This window comes from Phyllobates terribilis, unplaced genomic scaffold (genome assembly GCF_046119375.1).
Source record: "Phyllobates terribilis strain yellow unplaced genomic scaffold, ASM4611937v1 Scaffold_3__8_contigs__length_932513732, whole genome shotgun sequence".
Lineage (NCBI taxonomy): Eukaryota > Metazoa > Chordata > Amphibia > Anura > Dendrobatidae > Phyllobates > Phyllobates terribilis.
The window spans coordinates 419,772,558-419,793,057 of NW_027362763.1; the positions used below are offsets into that span (position 1 = coordinate 419,772,558).

Consider the following 20,500-nt stretch of genomic DNA (forward strand, 5'->3'; position numbering starts at 1 on the left):
GGAAGTGGAAAAGAAGAACAAAGACAAAACAATTTAAATAATAAAAATATGGGAGGAAGAGAAACCAATCACAAACTAAAATGTTTTTATACAAATGCACAAAGCATGGGCAACAAACAAGGAGAATTGGAACTACTAATGCAGGAAAAGGAATATGATGTCATTGGAATCACTGAAACTTGGTGGGACGATACACATGATTGGAATAAAAGGCTAAAAGGATACAACTTATTTGCAAGAAACAGACTTGATAAACGAGGAGGAGGTGTTGCATTGTATGTTAGAAAAGCGTATATCTGCACAGAGATTGAAGCTTCAGAGACTGGGAGTTCTGTGGAAACTGTTTGGGTAAGAATACAAGGAGAGAACAACGGAAAGGACACCATTGTAGGCATTTACTACAGGCCACCTGGGCAAGCTGAAGATATGGATGAACTCTTTATGTATCAAATGACCAAGTTCTCCAAAAAATATGACGTAGTGGTCATGGGAGATTTCAACTATCCAGACATTTGTCGGGAATCTCTCTCAAGTAAAACTAACAGGTCAAGCAAATTCTTATCCTCTCTTGCTGACAACTTTATCTTCCAAAAGGTAGGGGAGAAAACAAGGGGATCTGCTACTTTGGATCTAATCCTTATAAACAGGGAGGAAATGGTTGAGGAGGTAAAGGTGGCTGGGACCCTAGGAGACAGCGATCATGCTATTATAGAATTTTGGATAACTAGAGGAGGAAGACATGTGAAGACTCAAACTTCAAGGTTAGATTTTAGAAAGGCAGATTTTAAGAGACTCAGAAAGAGAATAGGAGGGATCCAATGGCTGGATGTCCTTAAGGACAAAAATGTCCAGGAAGGATGGGAAATTTTTAAAAATGAGATTCTCAAAGCACAATCGTTAACAATCCCGAAAAGTAGGAAGAATGGGAAGCATTTAAGGAAACCAGGATGGATGAACACAGAACTTAAACACATGCTAAAAAGAAAGAAAGAAATGTTTATTAAATGGAAAGAAGGAGGCATATCTAAAGAAGATTATAATGCAGTCTGCAGATCCTGCAGGGCACGTATCAGGTTAGCTAAAGCTGACAATGAATTAAGGCTTGCAAGAGATGTCAAAAGCAATAAAAAAGGATTTTGGGGGTATGTCAAAAGTAAAAGAAAAGTCAAAGATGCTATAGGATTTTTACAGGATGAAAATGGAGAAATGGTAAGAGAGGATGTTGAGAAGGCCGAACTTTTTAATTCCTATTTTGCATCTGTTTTCTCTCAGAAAGAAAATGTAACATCAACTGATCTTCACTGTCCTTTTAAAGGAATAGAGGAATCCAAGTTATCTGTAAACCGAAAGATTGTGAGGGAATATTTAGCTAACATAAATGAGTTCAAGTCTCCAGGTCCAGATGAATTACACCCCAGAGTACTGAAGGAGATCGTAGAAGAAATTTTAGAACCACTCTCCATAATCTTTGAAAATTCTTGGAGAACAGGAGAAGTCCCAGAAGACTGGAGAAGAGCAAATGTTGTTCCTATCTTCAAAAAGGGGAAGAAGGTGGACCCAGGGAACTATAGGCCGGTGAGTCTGACTTCTATACCAGGAAAGATCTTTGAACAAATTATTAAACAACATGTATGTAAGTACATGGATAAGAATGAAGTGATTAACCAGAGTCAGCATGGGTTTGTAACTAACAAGTCATGTCAGACTAACTTAATTTCCTTCTATGACAGAATCACTGACTGGGTGGATCAGGGAAATGCTGTAGATATAGTATATCTTGACTTCAGCAAAGCATTTGACAAAGTATCTCACACCATCCTTATTGAAAAAATGACCAAGTATGCAATGGACCAGGCAACTGTTAGGTGGATTCATAACTGGCTTAGTGATCGGACTCAAAGGGTGGTTGTAAATGGCTTCACATCCAGCTGGATGAATGTCTCAAGTGGGGTACCACAGGGCTCTGTCCTGGGACCTGTATTGTTCAACATCTTTATCAATGATTTAGATGAAGGAATTGAGGGTAAGCTGATTAAATTTGCTGATGACACAAAGCTAGGAGGGATAGCTAATACTAGAGAAGAGAGAGAGAGGATTCAAAAAGACCTAAATAAACTGGAGCAGTGGGCAGCAACCAACAGAATGGTTTTTAACAGGGAAAAATGCAAAGTACTACATCTGGGCAATAAAAATGAAAAAAGCATATACAGAATGGGAGGAATAGAGCTAAGCAACAGTACATGTGAAAAAGACTTAGGTATACTAATAGATCATAGACTGAACATGAGTCAACAGGGTGATGCAGCAGCAAAAAAGGCAAATACAATTCTGGGATGTATTAACAGAAGCATACAGTCTAGATCACGTGAAGTCATTATCGGTCTTTACTCCTCTTTGGTCAGACCTCATCTGGAATACTGTGTACAGTTTTGGGCACCACATTTTAAAAAAGACATAGACAAACTGGAGCAAGTTCAGAGAAGAGCGACCAGAATGGTGACTGGTCTGCAAACCATGTCCTATGAGGAACGGTTGCAGGATTTGGGAATGTTTAGCTTGCAAAAAAGAAGACTGAGAGGAGACTTAATAGCTGTCTACAAATATGTCAAGGGCTGTCACATTGTAGAAGGATCATCTTTATTCTCATTTGCACAAGGAAAGACTAGAAGCAATGGGATGAAACTAAATGGGAGGAGACACAGATTAGATATTAGAAAAAACTTTTTGACAGTTAGGGTGATTAATGAGTGGAACAGGCTGCCACGAGAGGTGGTGAGTTCCCCTTCAATGGACGTCTTCAAACAGAGGCTGGACAGACATCTGTCTGAGATGATCTAGTGAATCCTGCTTTGAGCAGGGGGTTGGACCAGATGACCCAGGAGGTCCCTTCCAACTCTACCATTCTATGATTCTTATAGAAGCTGGTCAGGACTAAGTAGCACTTATAACAAAATACCTGAGGAAGACATTTTATTTGTCGAAACGCATTGTATGTATATGTTTTTGGAGAAATAATAAAGATCCATATAGGATAATACTATAGCTGGTACTTACAAGTTATTCGGGAGCGCAAATAGCCTGGAGGAAATCTTTTTCGGATATTTTTCCTATCATAACTCTGCCCGAGTTAAACAATAGCCACCAGGGATCTGCAGCATACCGCTTAAAAAGGAAGATCACTACTGGATGTTCTGTGGTTCAAAAGGGACCTATAAGCAAGTGACCAAGGCCTAATAAAGGTGAGTGCAACTAACACCTACATTTAGATTGGTGCGCTCTCTGCTTTCTTTTCCCTCTCTCCTGCTGGACATCAGGTTTAATAAGTGGGATTTCTTGCCTTATAAATGGGGTTAGGTCCATCAGTTGGGTTGTGCAGAAGTCAGGTGGATACACAGCTGATAGTCCTACTGAATAGACTGTTAGAATTTGTATTAGGGCTAGAAAAAAGCAGCTAAGTAGAGAAAAACGAGTGGCCATCATTACTTTAAGAAATGAAGGTCAGTCAGTCCGAAAAATTTGGCAAACTTTGAAAGTGTCCCCAAGTGCAGTTGCAAAAATAATCAAGCGCTACAAAGAAACTGGCTCACATGAGGATCGCCCCAGGAAAGGAAGACCAAGAGTCACCTCTGCTTCTGAGGATAAGTTTATCCGAGTCACCAGCCTCAGAAATCGTAGGTTAACAGCAGCTCAGATTAGAGACCAGGTCAATGCCACACAGAGTTCTAGCAGCAGACACATCTCTTCAACAACTGTTAAGAGGAGACTTTGTGCAGCAGGCCTTAATGGTAAAATAGCTGCTATGAAACCACTGCTAAGGACAGGCAACAAGCAGAAGAGACTTGTTTGGGCTAAATAACACAAGGAATGGACATTAGACCAGTAGAAATCCGTGCTTTGGTCTGATGAGTCCAAATTTGAGATCTTTGGTTCCAACCACCGTGTCTTTGTGTGACGCAGAAAAAGTGAACAACGGATGGACTCTACATGCCTGGTTCCCACCGTGAAGCATGGAGGAGGAGGTGTGATGGTGTGGGGGGTGCTTTGCGGGTGACACTGTTGGGGATTTATTCAAAATTGAAGGCATACTGAACCAGCATGGCTACCACAGCATCTTGCAGCGGCATGCTATTCCATCCGGTTTGCGTTTAGTTGGACCATCATTTCTTTTTCAACAGCACAATGACCCCAAACACACCTCCAGGCTGTGTTATGGCTATTTGACCAAGAATGAGAGTAATGGGGTGCTATGGCAGATGACCTGGCCTCCACAGTCACCAGACCTGAACCCAATCAAGATGGTTTGGGGTGAGCTGGACCGCAGAGTGAAGGCAAAAGGGCTAACAAGTGCTAAGCATCTCTGGGAACTCCTTCAAGATTGTTGGAAGACCATTTCCAGTGACTACCTCTTTAAGCTCATCAAGAGAATGCCAAGAGTGTGCAAAGCTGTCATCAAAGCAAAAGGTGGCTACTTTGAAGAACCTAGAATATAAGACATATTTTCAGTTGTTTCACACTTTTTTGTTAAGTATATAATTCCACATGTGTTAATTCATAGTTTTGATGCCTTCAGTGTGAATGTACAATTTTCATAGTCATGAAAATACAGAAAAATCTTTAAATGAGAAGGCGTGTCCAAACTTTTGGTCTGTACTGTACATTTACGCCAAATATTACTTGGCTTACTTTGCAACCACTTTTTAAACCATTTAACTGGAGTACCCCTTTAGTAAATTTGGTGTAATTTACAAACTCACTTGTCCACATACCCGATTGTGTAGACATTTTATATGTGTCGAGTGATGCGCAAAAAATAAAATGCCTTTAATAAATGCGAAACAAAACATGTGCATCAGATCTGGCTCAGTTTGAGACAGACGTTATTCTAACATAGTGCGTGACAAATCTATTCTCCAGGGGAATAAAGAATCCCAGGGAACCCCTTTCATTATTTTCTAGTTTATTTTCATTCTGGAAAAAAATAACATCTGTGCAGAGTATATTGTATTCTGTTCTCTGCAGCCTATAGTGAATATATTACTCATTCCCCTCCTCTGCAATCCCATATCAGTGACATATCTGGCCAGTCCTTCAAATCATGTGACTGTTCTCCAAGAGACGGAAGAAGAAGAAAAGCAACAAAGAGGAGTAAACTGAAGCTACATATTGTAGTGAGAAGTACTGGGCCTGGAAGTAACAAATCAGGAAGAATCATGAGCTTTATGCCAAGTCTCTCCCCTGGCACCTGGATACTGCTGGCTATCCTGTTACTGTTGTTTATACTGTGAGTAAAAAATACACCTGATTGTCTATTGTACATTTACCTTTACTATTACTGCAAAATGTTTAATACAATTTTCTGCTATAATCTATCCATTAACTTATCTTCCCTGTTCTTTGATATTTAGACCTGACGATATAAGATATCTTTCTATAGATCTATCAAATATCTATACGGACTGGCTGCAGTCTGACAGTCTGAAAAAGTAAAGATCCAACAGAATGGATATAACCAAAGCGATCACTTTGTTTCTCCTGAAGATACAGAGGCAAATGTCTAAGTTCTGCTCTGTAGAAACCGTGGAATCGGGATAGATAACTATCAGCTAAACTACTATTTCACTGTCCCTTATGCCCAGGGGCGTACATAGAAGTCATGGGGCCCCATAGCAGAATCTCTAATTGCCCCCCCCCCCTACAAAAAAATAAATATTTGTCAGTGTCACAGAAGAGCAGATCTCATAACTTTCCAGCCTTTACATAGTAATTTACCTCCTTCTGAAGTCGTAGATTCCTCCTTCATTGCCTCCATAAAGTATGATGCCAACAAAAGTGCCCCCCAAACAGTATAATACCCCTATGGTGCATTCCTCCACATGCACAGTATAATGACCCTATTGTACCCCACTTCAACTCCCACGGCAAAGTATGGTGACCCTAGCACAGTATAATACCCCAACTGTGAACCCCACAGAGCCCTCCATACACTCTCATGGCCCCACACAGCCCTCCAAACAGTATAATGGCCCCCACACAGCCCTCCAAACAGTATAATGACCCCACACAAACATTCACACTGTATAATTGCTTTCATACAGTATAATGGCCCCCCACATAGCCCTCAAAATATTATAATGGCCCCACATAGCCTTCCATATAGTATAATGCACCACCAATAATCTTCCATATAGTATAATGCTCCCCCCATAATCCTCCATATAGTATAATGCTCCCCCCATAAACCTCCATATAGTATAATGCGCCCCCCATAAACCTCCATATAGTATAATGCGCCCCCCATAATCCTCCATATAGTATAATGAACTTCCCATGGTCCTCCGTAGAATATAATGCACTCCCCATAGTCCTCAATACAGCATATTACACACCCCATAGGGTAAAATGCAGCCCCCATATAGTATAATGCACGCCATAGTCCTGCAATATTATGGGCACCACGTAGTCACTGATTTTAAAATACCGTATATTTTAAATAAGCCGACCCGAATATAAGCCGAGGCCCCTAATTTTACCACATAAAAATGGGAAAACCTATTGACTTGAGTATAAGCCTAGGGTGGGAAATGCACAGGTACTAGTAAATTTCCCCATCCTGGTATGTGTGGCCCCCTCAATCTCACAATTCCTGGTATGTGTGGCCCCCACAATCCCTGGTATGTGTGGCCCCCACAATCCCCCAATCCTGGTATGTGTGGCCTCCTCAATCCCCCATTCCTGGTATGTGTGGCCTCCTCAATCCCCCATTCCTGGTATGTGTGGCCTCCTCAATCCCCCATTCCTGGTATGTGTGGCCTCCTCAATCCCCCATTCCTGGTATGTGTGGCCTCCTCAATCCCCCATTCCTGGTATGTGTGGCCTCCTCAATACCCCATTCCTGGTATGTGTGGCCTCCTCAATACCCCATTCCTGGTATGTGTGGCCTCCTCAATCCCCCATTCCTGGTATGTGTGGCCTCCTCAATCCCCCATTCCTGGTATGTGTGGCCTCCTCAATCCCCCATTCCTGGTATGTGTGGCCTCCTCAATCCTCTAATCCCTGGTATGTGTGGCGTCCTCAATCCCCCATTCCTGGTATGTGTGGCCTCCTCAACCCCCCAATCACTGCACACATAAAACAATAAACACTTATACTCACCTTCCTTCCTCACCTCTCCTCCAGCGCTGCGTCCTGTCTGCTGCAGCTCATGTCGGCATCTGAGCAGCGCGCGCTCTCAGAAGCCGAGGTGAGCGGCTGCCTACACATTCACTCCTCTGCACTGAAAGCAGGAGCCGCGGCTCAACGCTCCTCCGTGCCCGCTACTAAAGAGAATGAATATTCCGTCTTCTCCACGCCCATGGGAGTGGAGAAGAGGGAATATTCATGTCCCTTTAGCAGCGGGGACACCTGGTGGTTGCAGCAGCCGGCTACTGCATGTGCTCCGCTCCTCCACTGCGCAACCCGCTCCTCTGCCGCCGCAACTTCCTACTCACCTATCCTCCTCGTTCCCACGCTGCTTGGGGCGCTCACGGGCCCCCTCCGGCCACGGGCCCCATAGCAGTGGCGTGGTCTGCCGCCATTGGCGGTACGCCACTGCTTATGCCATATTTATATCCAGTGTCGGACTGGGGTGTCTGGAGCCCACAGGAGGAATTGATCCTAGGGGCCCACCCTACAGCTATATACAAATACCCATTAGCCGTTATCCCTGTTATAGTGAAGCATCGACTGTAAAACACAGGCGGCTCCTGCACATCTACTGTGCACACACTATAACTGGGATGTACGATTATGGTAGTTTGCATTAAACAGGTTCTTTGGTTAAAACACACCTATCCATGGGTTCCACAGGATAGGTGATAACTTAATGATTGTTTGGGTCCGACCATTGGAAATAGCATGGATCGGAAGAATTGGGAAGTTTAATCCCTAACAAGACACCTTTATCCCCATTTTAAGATGCAGCGACAAGTGGGATGTCTGTCTGACCGCAGCGCCATTCATTCTCTTTGTGGCTTCCAGAAAAAAACAAGCGCATCACTCACAGCCACTGAGAGAATGAATGGATCAGTGGTCAAATCAAACATGTCGCTCCATACTAATGGGGATAAAAGCTCCACATTCTGCCAATCGGTGCGGGTCCCAGCAGTCAGACCCCCACTAATCAATGAGTTATCACTTATCCCGTGGAGAGGTGATTACTTGTTTTCACCAGAGAACCCCTGTAAGTGCATCTTCTTCCAAATATTTAATCTCTTATGAAAATAAAGAATCTTCTCCTAATTAATATCAGAGAGAACAATTGATCGCCATACACAACACAATCCACTATACCAAGACCAATAGTACCACATACATGGGAGAAATACTGCCACACTGTGACCAAACCGCATATTACCAGCATAAAGCGACCAAGTAATTCCACTTACAAGGGAGAACTACTGCCACACCGTGATAAGACCACATATTACCTCCACATAGTGATCGAATAATACCACATACTGTACAAGGGAGAAATACCACCACACCGTGACCAGACCAGATGTTACCAGCATATAGCGACCAAATAATTCCACATACAAGGGAGAAATGCCGCCACACCATGACCAGACCAGATGTTACCAGCATATAGCGACCAAATAATTCCACATACAAGGGAGAAATACCGCCAAACCATGACTGGACTACATATTACCACCACATAGTGACAGAATAATACCACATACTGTACAATAGAGAAATACCGCCACACTGTGACCAGACCACATATTACCAACATATAGCGACCAAAAAATTCCACATACAGTGCTGCTCACCATTATTGTCACCTCTTCATTTTTTTCATAGACCTTACAATATCTTCAGAAATAAATGGAAATGTAGCAAAGTTATGGATTTTTGAATTAGTGGTTCAAAGTAATACAACAATAAAAAATAGTTTTTCAACCTTCATGTTGCAATTTCATGTCTGCCTCCTGTAGGTGACTGAACACTCCCAAAAATGATCCACAACAGAGCTCACGTTTGCTCTGTCTGCATCATTACAGTCTATAGCTCCGGCGGCGCATACGTCTGGATCCCATTCTGCAGGGGCTTCCGACGTATACCCCGATGGAACAAGCGAACGTGTCCCTAGACACAATGTGAAAGCACCCTAAGGGTGCCTACCCACGATCAGTGTTACTAGCGTTCTGGAAGCAGCGCATTTTTGCTGCATCCAAAACTGCATTTTACTGTACAAGCAAAGATGATGAGATTAATAGAAATCTGATGCCCAAGGGGCTTCTTTTTTACGCTGTGTAAACTCATCTACAGTGCGTTTTTCCAAGACGCAGCATGTCAATTACTCTTTGCGGGTACGCTGAAGTCTTCTGTGCGGATTCCTGACGTCACCGCTCATCAGTCACCGAGTCTCGTGTGAGCCGGAAAAGGCTGCTGTTCAAAGCCTCTGGAGCCTCGTTCTGAGTGTTCATAGCCTTTGACCTAGGTAATCGAGGAACATTGTGGAACTGGTGAACTACATCGGAGCTGGGAACTAGCTTTCTTTATAAATTGGTGGAAGACTGACTTTCTCTTGTTTTTATTTCTTTATTTCTGTCTTTTTATGTCTTTAAGGTTTCCATTTGTGGACTATGTCAGATTTCCTGGACTACGTCGGACCTGTATGTTTTGTTTTTTTTATAAATTGATGAACCAGGTGAAGTGTGGGGGAGTAGTTTTTTTTTTTTTCAAATAAACTATTTTTGTGTGTATTTTTTCATCTTTATACTTACTGGATTAATAATGGGGGTGCCTGATAGACGCATCTCCACTATTCACCCCTGGGCTTGATGCCAGATGACAATTCACATCTGACATCAACCCTAAAAACCATTACCCAGGTTGACACCGCACCAGGGCAATTGGGAAGAGACAAGACGAAGAGTCAGAATTGGCACATCTAATGTGATGCGCCACTTCTGGGGTGGCTGCTGGCTGGTAATTTTAGACTGGGAAGGGACCAGTAATCAAGGACCTTCCATGCCTGATAATATAAGCCCGCAGCTGTCTGCTTTACTTTGGCTAGTCATCAAAAATAGGGAGCACCTCAGGTCGTTTTTTTTTATTAGGTTAAACAAGTATAAAAAGCTGTAGAATAAAGTCCACATTAAAGGCACTAAAAGGCGCAAGTTTATTGTATGTAGGGGGCTTGGGAAATTATATATCTACATGATATGTATCTATCCTATCTAATATATTTCTATTATCTATCTAGCTATATCTTTATTTTTGTTTTTGTGTCTGTATATGTGTTTGGCTAGAGTCACACTAGCGTATAAAAAATCGGTCCGATGTTTATTCAAAAAAGTAAGACGAGTGTCATGTGAGTACAATGAGATTTTTATCAACTAGTATCCGTATGACATCCGTATGACATGCATATGCAATTCGTATGCAATGCATTTTTAACATCAGCTTTTATATACTATTTTTCTATATGTAATTTAAAGCTAGTTTACAAACTAATAAAGCAATCTTATATACAGATATAGGTAGACAGAATAAATAGGATAGATGTCCTGTAGATATTTAATGTCACAAGCCCCCTACATATAATGAATTAGCATCCTTTCTTGCCTTTCATGTGGCACAAAGGGTGTTTAGCCTTATTTAAAATATTAAAAAATTCATTTTAAAAAATTGTGTGGGATCCTCCCTTTGTTTAATAACGAGCTAAGGGAAAGCAGACAGCTGCTGGTCTTATTAGTCTGGGAAGAGGCCGATAAACATGGAACTTCCCAGCCTATTAATAGAAGCTCACAGCTGTCTGCTTAGCCTTTACTGGTTATTAAAAATGTGGGACCCTAAAAAAAATTATGTTGGATCCCGCCTATTTTTAATAAGCAGCAAAGGCTAAGCAGACAGCTGCAGGCTGATATTAATAGGCTGGGAAGGTCCATGGATATTATTGGCCCCTTCACAACCTAAGCCCTCAGTCGCCCTTGAAATGGCGCATCCATTAGATGCGCCAATTCTGGCACTTATCCTCGGCTTCTTCCCGATTGCTATAGTGCATTGGGATTAGATGTGTGTTTGTTTCTTTTGAAAATGGGTTTTGTAATGGGGGTGTTTGATAGATGCCTTTCCATTACTAACCCCTGGGCTTGATGTTAGCGGACATTACCCAGCTTGCATCAACCCCAAAACCATTACCCCGATTGCCAATGCACCAGGCCAATTGGGAAGAGCCGAGGCTGAGCACCAGAATTGGTGCATCTAATGGATGCGCCATTTCTGGGGTGGCGGAGGACAGGTTTTATTAGGCTGGGAAGGGGACAATATCCATGGACCTTCCTAGCCTATTAATATCAGTCCGCATGTGACGCTGAGTCACTTCTCACGGAAGAGCCGCAAGTCAGGATAGTCAAGGAGTCCAAGGTCAAAAGCCAGGAGGGTAACATCATAAACAGAGGGAAGAGACAAAGGTATAGTCAGGTAACGGTCCGAGGTCAAATACCAGCAGCAGCTGTCTGCTTATCCTTTGCTGGTCATTAATAATTTTTTTTCAGGTCTCCCTTTTTAATAACCAGTAAAGGCTAAGCAGACAGCTATGAGCTGATATTAATAGGCTGGGAAGCTCCATGGTTATTGGCCCCTTCCCAGACTAATAAGACCAGCTCACAGCTGTCTGCGTTCCAGTAGCTGGTTATTAAAAATAAGGGGGACCCCATGCCATTTTTTTCATTTATTTATTACATAAATATTTGTACAGTAAACTATACAAACACTCCACTAATTATATATCTCACTGACATATTTCTGTCTATCTATGCTATCTATATATCTATACTATCTATTCTATTCTATTCTAGCGGTTCAGGCTCTGAATTTACTGTACTTGGCTGATGAAATGTCAGGTTTCCTTTGAGATGTATGCTTAAAAATTGGATAGCACATGCATGGTCCGTGTGCTGTGTGATTTTTTTCTTTCATCCATTGACTTGCATTGGCGAGTGTGATCCAATTCTCTCAGACAATCGCAGCATGCTGCGATTTTTTTTCCTCAGTCTGATCCGAGCTGAGAAAAAATTTGTAGATGAGCACTGACTCATTTACTAACATTGGTCAGAGTGCAATGCGATATTTTCTCGCATTGCACTCGTCCGATTTAAATGCCAGTATGAGGGAGCCTTAAGTGTTGAACTCTTTGGGCAACTTCCTGTGTCCTTTGCTGCCTGTGTTTCAATGCATTTATGATTAGTTATAATCATAATGTTAAATTATTTATTTTTTATTAAAGTTGTTTTTAAAATGTGTTTCCATTTTTGTTAATAAGAACCTTTTGAATAATGTTTGCAGGAGGGAGGGCATTGGATGGAGGGGCACCGAAATCCTCATCTGCTTAGGGCCCTAAAATACCTTGTCCCGGCCATGGTGTGCACAGTGGATATAGAGTCGCTGCAGCTATGCACTACAGGGTCTTAGACTTCCTAGATGCTATGCTGGACTGTGATGCTCTTTAGTTGTAGAGGAGATTTACCATCTAATATGACATCAAATGAGGGATGTCATTTTTTTTGTTTAGAAAAACCTACAAATGCCTCCATATGAAATTAGAGGCATGTAGAGTTGCAGTAGGGCTCCATAGGAGTACTACCACTCATAGGAGCTGTAATACACTCTTAAGCATGAGACAAAGTAAATAAGAAAAACAAAAAATAAATATGTTAATGAAATGTCAACCAATTTTCTTGCATTGAATACAAATGTATCTATACATTCCAATGTTCTGTTTTTCTCTTCAGTTATGGAATATATCCTTATGGCATATTCAAGAAATTGGGAATTCCTGGACCAAGTCCACTACCATTTATTGGAACATTTTTGAGTTACAGAAAAGTAAGGAGATTATATTATTGTGGAATATAGAAAATGCTGTTTAAGGGTATGTGCACACTTTAAGAATTTGGTGCAGGAATTTCTGCACCATTTCTGCACCTCTTGGCAGGAAAAACTGTAAAATAGGTGGATTTTTGCTGCATTTTTGCTAAATTTTTCATGCGTTTTTACATGTGTTTTTGGTCCCCACTGAATTGGGGGATGAAGAAATGGATGCAGAAATGGTGCAGAAAATCTGCAACATTAAAAACTCAACAAAAGCTAATTTTGGGAATGTAGCCTGTAATCTGCACCAAAAATGCTGCAAGAATTCAGTTCTTTGGAAAAAAAAACACAAAAAAACGTGACAAATCTGCAACGTGTGCACAGGCCCTTGAGCTGTTTGCGCGCGTTGCGGTTTTGACACTTTTTTCCTGCACAGATTTGTCACAAAATCTGAAGAGCTTATTGATGCCAGCAAAATGAATTAGATCCTGAAGGCTCATGCACACGTTGCTTATTTATTCCTTGCGGACTTGCAGCAGATTTAAACCTGCAGCATGTCAATTCTTTCAGCGTTTTTGCTGCAGATTTAACCCATACTAATGCGTGGGAAAAGTCTGCAACAAAAATGTCTCAAAAACAAGGCAAAACACATCTATTTTATGCAGCGTTTTTCCTGCCAAATCCTTTCTGCAAACACTTTACGTGTGCCCATACCCTTAGGTCTTGATAACATGATGTTTTTGTGTGTTTTTTTTATCTAATGTAACAGGCAAGTGATTTATTTTTTAGGGTGTAGCCCAATTTGATATGGAATGCTTCAAGAAATATGGAAAATTGTGGGGGTAAGTTTAAATGCACAAAGTAAATATTTTCTTTTGATAATTTTTGGCTGTCTATATAAGGGTTCAAGGCTCAAACACATAGTAAGGGCTCATTCAGACGTCCATTTTTTTCTTTCAAGTTCGATCCATGTTTTAAACCAATAAAAAACTCGTCCCTAATATAGTCTATGGAGCTGTTCACACTTTTTGTGTATTTTTTGCAGATCGAGTGGTTCTGCACAAAAGCACAGAGACTAAAGGCTCACATACACAGACTAATGTCAGCTGAACCTGCAGATATCGACAGACTCGGCCGACGGTCTAACAAGTATAGGGGCGCCAGTTGTCTGATTTTGGATTGCCGATTGTATTTTTCTCCCTGAGATAAGCCGCTGGTCGGTGTGTCATTTGGCGGCTTTCTCATAGAGAATTCAAGAGCGCCCAGCTGAACGAATGCTACTGTGTATGAGAGTCAGCGGAGATGGCTGTTGGCCGAATGATCGACCAAAGCATTGTTCGGCCAACAGACATCTAATGTGTATAGACAGCCTTACGTGTTGTGGTAAAGCGACTTGCTTGGCTCTCCTGCGGCAGACACAAGACACACGGTTTGGGTTAACTTCCTGCTGGTTTATTCAGTGGCATAAACTCCAGCAGTGTCCCATAAAAATAAACAGACCCTCTCGGGGGTTAACTGGAGAAACGAAAAGATAAGGTATAAGTATTCAATATTAAGCAAGGCTCTGCCCGCTACAGGTAGCACAGTGAAGTCTTTAGCAACACCAGTCCTCCGGTGTTGCTCTCTGCCCAAACACAGCCTGGAGACTTCACTCTCCAGACCACACACTCCAGAGAAACAAAGCTGACTGAGCATTTAACCCTGCTCAGCCACGACCTGAGAGGAGGTAGGGGAATGACTTCCCTCCCATCTCTATGTCATTCCCATAAAACCACACCCTTTAAAAGAGTTAACCCCCAGCATATAATATGCTGGCAGAAAGTTATTGGCTTTAGTTCACACAGGCTAGCAACCTGCGTGACACATACCTCCCCTCATATATTATACCAGTGACTCTGTCACAGTGTCTTAGATGAAACACGCTAATGCAATTTCACGGGTCCATAAAAAAAGTCGCACAGCACTTGGATGCCATTTGTGTGCAGTCTATTTTTCATGGACGGTTTGCTATGAGAAGCTTGAGACATCTCCATCAGTTCATTTTTTCATCTGAGGAAAACTGATGACTCTCTGATGGTAAAAACTGTAACACGGACCAAACTCAGATGAAACTCTTGATTAGTAACCCTGATGAAACACGGACCGTTTTTTTTTTCGTACGATAAAAAATCACTGACGTCTGAATGAGACCTATTATTGAGGTTTTATTCAACCTTTTAGTTGTATTGAGCCATAATTTAATACCATTAGCAGTCTATTAGAGCCTACTTTACTGTTTTAATGGCAAGTCATGGAGGTATTGCTATTAGAGTATGTGCACACACCGTCTTTTAGATACTGGCGTACAAACTGAAAGTGTAAGACGCTTCAGAAAAATGCCGGTGATTATCCTGAAGAGTCTTTTTTGCGGTCTTTTCTGATGCTTTTTGCTATAGCAGAGCCGCTGTCTTTTTCTTTTTAACTGTACTTATAAATAGTGAGCAGCTTTAAAGTTAAGGCCACCAGAAGGATGATCAGTTCACTTCTCTTAGCCGCAGCTTTGGAAGCTTAAATATGTTAAGAGAAGCTCAAAAAGACTGAACACATGCACAGCAGATCTTTCTGCATATGTTCATTTTTTTTTTCGTTACTTTAGAGCTTTTTCAGGTGGGTTCCTGAGTGTACCTGTGTGAACATAACGTGCACATACCTGTAGGGAAAATATCTCCATAAGGCCTCATTCAGATGTCCATTTTTCAGGTATACCCATTATAGTCTATGATGCACTTGTTGCTGTCTAGTTTTTTTTTTTGCAGACCAAGTGTCCACAAAAAAAATACATAGAAATGTCCATTTTTGATTCATGAATCATAGATCAAATCACCCATTTAAGGCCACGGCCCCACTTTCAGTATTCGGTCAGTATTTTTTCTCAGGAGTGGGAGCCAAAACCAGGTGAGGAACAATCAGAGGAAAAGGTATAATAGAAACAAGTCACCAATTCTGCATTTATCACCCACTACTGGTTTTGGCTTCCACTCCTGAGAAAAAATACTGACAAAATACTGATAGTGTGGCCATGGCCTAAGTCTGTGGTTCTATGAAAATCACATGGATGTCATTATAAAGGATAGGAGAAGCTTTGCAATTTATTTATCTTTTTTGGCATACGAGAAAATGACTGATGGTAAAAAAATGACACGCTGACCTAACACTCCTGAAAAATTGATCCAAGAGTCTGTGGAAAATCTGTTCATTTCTTTCATGTATGAGAAAAAATGGACATCTTAATGAGACCTAATCCAGTGCCATAGAGAGGCACCATGTAGAAGGACAGCCTCAATTCACTAAGATTGGCATTTAGTTTAATAAGGGAAGAGCAGAAATAAGATGCACCATATTCAATAAGTGGCGTACACCACTTAATGAATTTGGCTTCTTCTCACTGGAATAACATTTCTGGCATAAGAGACACCGCTACTTTTCGTGAATTTGACAGGCAGGTGTAGCAATGCCCCATCCACCCCGGCCCCTCCCCAGCTCCACCTATTTTGGCAAAGCTACCAAAATACGTTGTGAAAACGCCAAATGTAAAGTTTTTGTGACTTTTCAAAGTGTTTTACACCAGTTTTCTGGTGTAACTGCTTTGCTGAATCGGGGCTGTAGTGTCTATGGCTCTGTAGTACCAAACTGTAAGGACTGCACATGTCTCTGTACAGGCTCTCTACTCTTGGCTTTGCCCTGTGCATGAGGCCTAAGAATAAATAGACAATGGATAAAGGGTGCAATGTGTCCAAAACCTAAGACACTATGGCGAATGTATGAAACATACACATGGAAAAAGTATGCACTAATGCATATTATAATCAGAATATAATACAATGACGCGCCCCTGGGCCTGCTGTGTCGCGTAGCGTCTCGCGCACGGGGACTTACCCGGAACCGGATCAGATGAGGGTTGTAGTCTCCGAGTGGCGGGGACCCGGTCTGTGCCCAGGGGGTCAGACTCAGTGTGTGGCAGTCTTGATAGATGTTATTTGAGTGTCGACTACGCCACCCGTTGATTTGCAGCTATGGAGCTGCCGCTGCAGGGCAGACCGCTGAGGCCGGTGTAGAATTGTGCAGCGTGATAGTATAACCCCCAATGGGAGGGGTATGGCCTCAGGGCAGCCGACGTGGAAGATGGGGGTAGCAGGAACCACTCAGAGACGGTGCGGTGTAATTCAGGGTCTTTACTGGTAACAACGATAGACCCTCCCGGAGTACTTGCTAGCGAACGGGGCCTGGTCAGATGGGATCTCCCCTGGCCAGGCGGAGTTGTAGGCCTCCCAAACTGACTGTACTCTTCTGGCTACCTTGCTAGAAGCGGATATAAGTAGCCCACGTCCCTGAGTGTACCGTGTGGTGCTCACCCGTATGGCCGGTGACTCGGGGCCTTCTATTGGCTTCCGCTCCACGATGGCGGTGCTGGTCCCACACGTGTGACCGTGCCTTCGGGTTTCTGGGCCTGAGGACCTGAAATCCCCTGCCGGTCGGCTTCTGCTGCTGGGTAAGAGTTAGTCCCCACAGCCTCGGACGCCGGGTCCGGTAAGAAAGCTTCTCAGTCAGGGCGAGCTCTGCAGCTGCCAGCCCCTGACTCGTAGTAGTATTGCTCCCACTGAGCTCCAGCTGTTTCTTCCTATGACTGTCTCTTGTCTCTACTCTCCTTGACTCCTGTAACGGGTCCGGGAGGCGGAACCTCTGAGCTACTATACAAGGGGGCGGCCCTTGTAAGGGAGCGGGTGGCAGTCTCTGGGTGAACGGACAGGGAGTTACGGCAAGTGATCAGGGCAGTCTCTGGGTAAGGGGTAGGTACGACCTGTGATGGCAGAGCCTCCGGGTAGGCTAGCAGGCAGATGGAAGATGTGTGCTCCCAGGTGAGCAAGCGAGAGTCTCTGGAATAGCAGGTGGTCACGGCACGTGACGGCGGAACCTCCGGGCTGGCAGGCAGGTAGGTAACGGAGAAGCGCTCCCAGGTGAGCGGGCAAGAGTCTCTGGAATAGCTGGTGGTCACCGCACGTGACAACGGGACCTCCGGGCTGGCAAGCAGGCAGGTAACGGAGATGCGCTCCCAGGTGAGCGGGCAAGAGTCTCTGAGATAGCTGGTGGTCACAGCACGTGACAACGGAGCCTCCGGGCTGGCAAGCAGGCAGATAACGGAGAAGCGCTCCCAGGTGAGCGGGCAAGCTGGTCCATAGACAGACTGACCGGAGTAGTAAGGCAGACCGTCGGACCTCAGGCAAGCAGGCAGGTAGCTGATATGCGCTCCCAGGTGAGCGGGCAGGCTGGTCCTTTAGACAGACTGACAGGAGTAGTAAGGCAGACCGTCGGACCTCAGACTGGCAGACAGGTAACAAGTATTCAGGCAGGAATCAGGCAGGTAACTGGCAGGTAACTAGCAGGAAACTGGCAGGAAACTGGCAGGTAACTGGCAACGGGACCTGAGGGCTGAAGCACAGGTGAGACACAGGTGCAAACAACATTGCTCGGGCACCTCCATTTTGGAGGAGGTGCCTTATATATGATGAAGTCCTCCGGCCATTGGCCGGGGACTCCTTAGGACGGCGCGCGCGGCCCCTTTAAGAGGAGGGGAGCGCGCGCGCGCGCGCCCTAAGCACAGGGGCCGGGAAGGAGCGCGCGCTGAGAGCAGAGCGGGAGGAGGACGCCGGGAAGGAGCGCGCGCTGACAGCAGAGCGGGGAGAGGACGCCGGGCACGGAGCAGAGCGGTGAGGGGAGCAGCGTCCCTGCCTAGCAGAGGGCAGGGACGCCAGCGCTACAGTACCCCCCCCTTTAGGCCCCCCCTTTTTTAGGCCAGACAGAAATTTAGCTAGGATGAGAGGGGCATGGATGTTCTCCTGGGGCTCCCACGTTCTCTCCTCAGGACCAAACCCCTTCCAATCTACCAGAAAAAAGGTCTTTCCTCTTACCCTTTTGGTGGCAAGAATGTTCTCTACCTCAAACTCGTCCTCAGCAGAAACCGGAGCAGGAGGCGTACCTGTAGACTTGGAAAAAGAGTTAAGCACCACAGGTTTGAGGAGAGACACATGGAAGGAGTTAGGGATCCGTAAGTTGGCCGGGAGTTTCAATTTATAGGCCACCGGGTTGATCTGACTGATGACCTCCAGTGGGCCGATGAACCGAGGCCCTAACTTATAGGAAGGGATCTTGAGCCGGACATATTTGGACGAGAGCCAGACTTTATCCCCAGGGCGGAATTGAGGAGGGTCCAGACGTTTTTTGTCAGCGTGTCTTTTCATACGCTCGGATGACAGAAGGAGTGCGGACCGGGTACTCTCCCATATGGAGGAAAATTTGTTAACAAGAGATTCCGCAGCCGGATTGTCCGCCGAGGTGGAGACGGGAAACGGGATCCGAGGATGCTGACCGTAGACTACAGAAAACGGGGATTTGGAGGAAGACTCGCTCTCGTGATTGTTGTACGAGAATTCGGCCCATGGCAGGAGATCCACCCAGTCAGAATGGTGGGCATTAACGAAGTGCCGAAGGTAACTGGTCAGGTTCTGATTGATCCGCTCCACTTGACCATTAGACTGTGGGTGGTAAGCGGAGGAGAAGTCCAGGGTGACGTCCAGCAATTTACAAGTGGCTCTCCAGAAACGGGAAGTGAACTGTACCCCACGATCCGACACGATGTGACGGGGCAGGCCATGAAGACGGAAGATGTGGCGGATAAAGTCTTTAGCCAGCTCGGGTGCAGACGGAAGACCTGGCAGTGGAATGAAGTGAGCCATCTTGGAGAAGCGGTCAGCGACCACCCAAATGACCGTACAACCGGCAGAGACGGGTAGATCAGTAATGAAGTCCATCGCTATATGCTGCCAGGGGGCAGCAGGTACTGGCAGAGGTAGGAGGCGGCCGGCCGGCAGGTGTCTCGGAACTTTGTTGCGGGCGCAGGACACACAGGCAGAAACAAAGTCTATTACATCCTTGTGCAGGTTAGGCCACCAGTAGTGCCGGGTAATAAGCTGGAGGGTCTTTTTCTGACTGGCGTGGCCAGCTAGTTTAGACGAATGACCCCAGTGTAGGATCTTCTCCCGATCAGGTACTGGTACGAACGTCTTACCAGGAGGAAGACGATTTAGACTCACGGGAGCCACCTGCATTACTCTGGCGGGATCGATGATATGTCTCGGATCCTCCTCGAGATCAGACACCAGAAAGGACCGAGACAAGGCGTCCGCCTTGACGTTTTTGTCAGCCGGGCGAAAATGAAGGACAAAATCAAAACGAGCAAAAAACAAGGACCACCGGGCTTGGCGCGGGTTAAGTCTCTGGGCATGCTGGAGGTAAGCCAAGTTCTTGTGGTCAGTGTAAATTATTACCGGGTGAAGAGCCCCCTCGAGCAGGTAACGCCACTCCTCCAATGCCAGTTTGATGGCCAATAACTCTCGGTCTCCTATGGAATAGTTGCGCTCAGAGGAGGAGAAGAGTTTAGAGAAGAAGCCACAAGTTACCATCCTCCCGGAAGATGATTTTTGAGTAAGTACCGCTCCGGCTCCAGAGGAGGAGGCGTCAACTTCCAGGAAGAACTGCTTGTTGCCATCTGGGCGATGCAGCACCGGGGCGGAAGAGAAGGCCTGTTTAAGGGAAAGAAAGGCCTCCT

At 44.5% G+C, this 20,500-nt stretch overlaps 1 protein-coding gene across 4 annotated transcripts in view; it reads left to right on the top strand.

The window, feature by feature from the left end:
* LOC141259518 (cytochrome P450 3A9-like) overlaps window positions 1-20,500 on the top strand; it is a 155,053-nt gene that overhangs the window by 13,896 nt on the left and 120,657 nt on the right. For 3 of the 4 annotated variants that reach the window (XM_073675645.1, XM_073675646.1, XM_073675647.1), the window contains exons 2-4: window positions 5,069-5,281; window positions 12,780-12,873; window positions 13,648-13,700. In XM_073675645.1, coding sequence (XP_073531746.1) covers window positions 5,211-5,281; window positions 12,780-12,873; window positions 13,648-13,700 — 218 coding nt within the window. In that variant the 5' untranslated portion in view covers window positions 5,069-5,210. The remainder of the gene's footprint in view (window positions 1-5,068; window positions 5,282-12,779; window positions 12,874-13,647; window positions 13,701-20,500) is intronic. The other variant, XM_073675648.1, reaches the window with a different exon arrangement.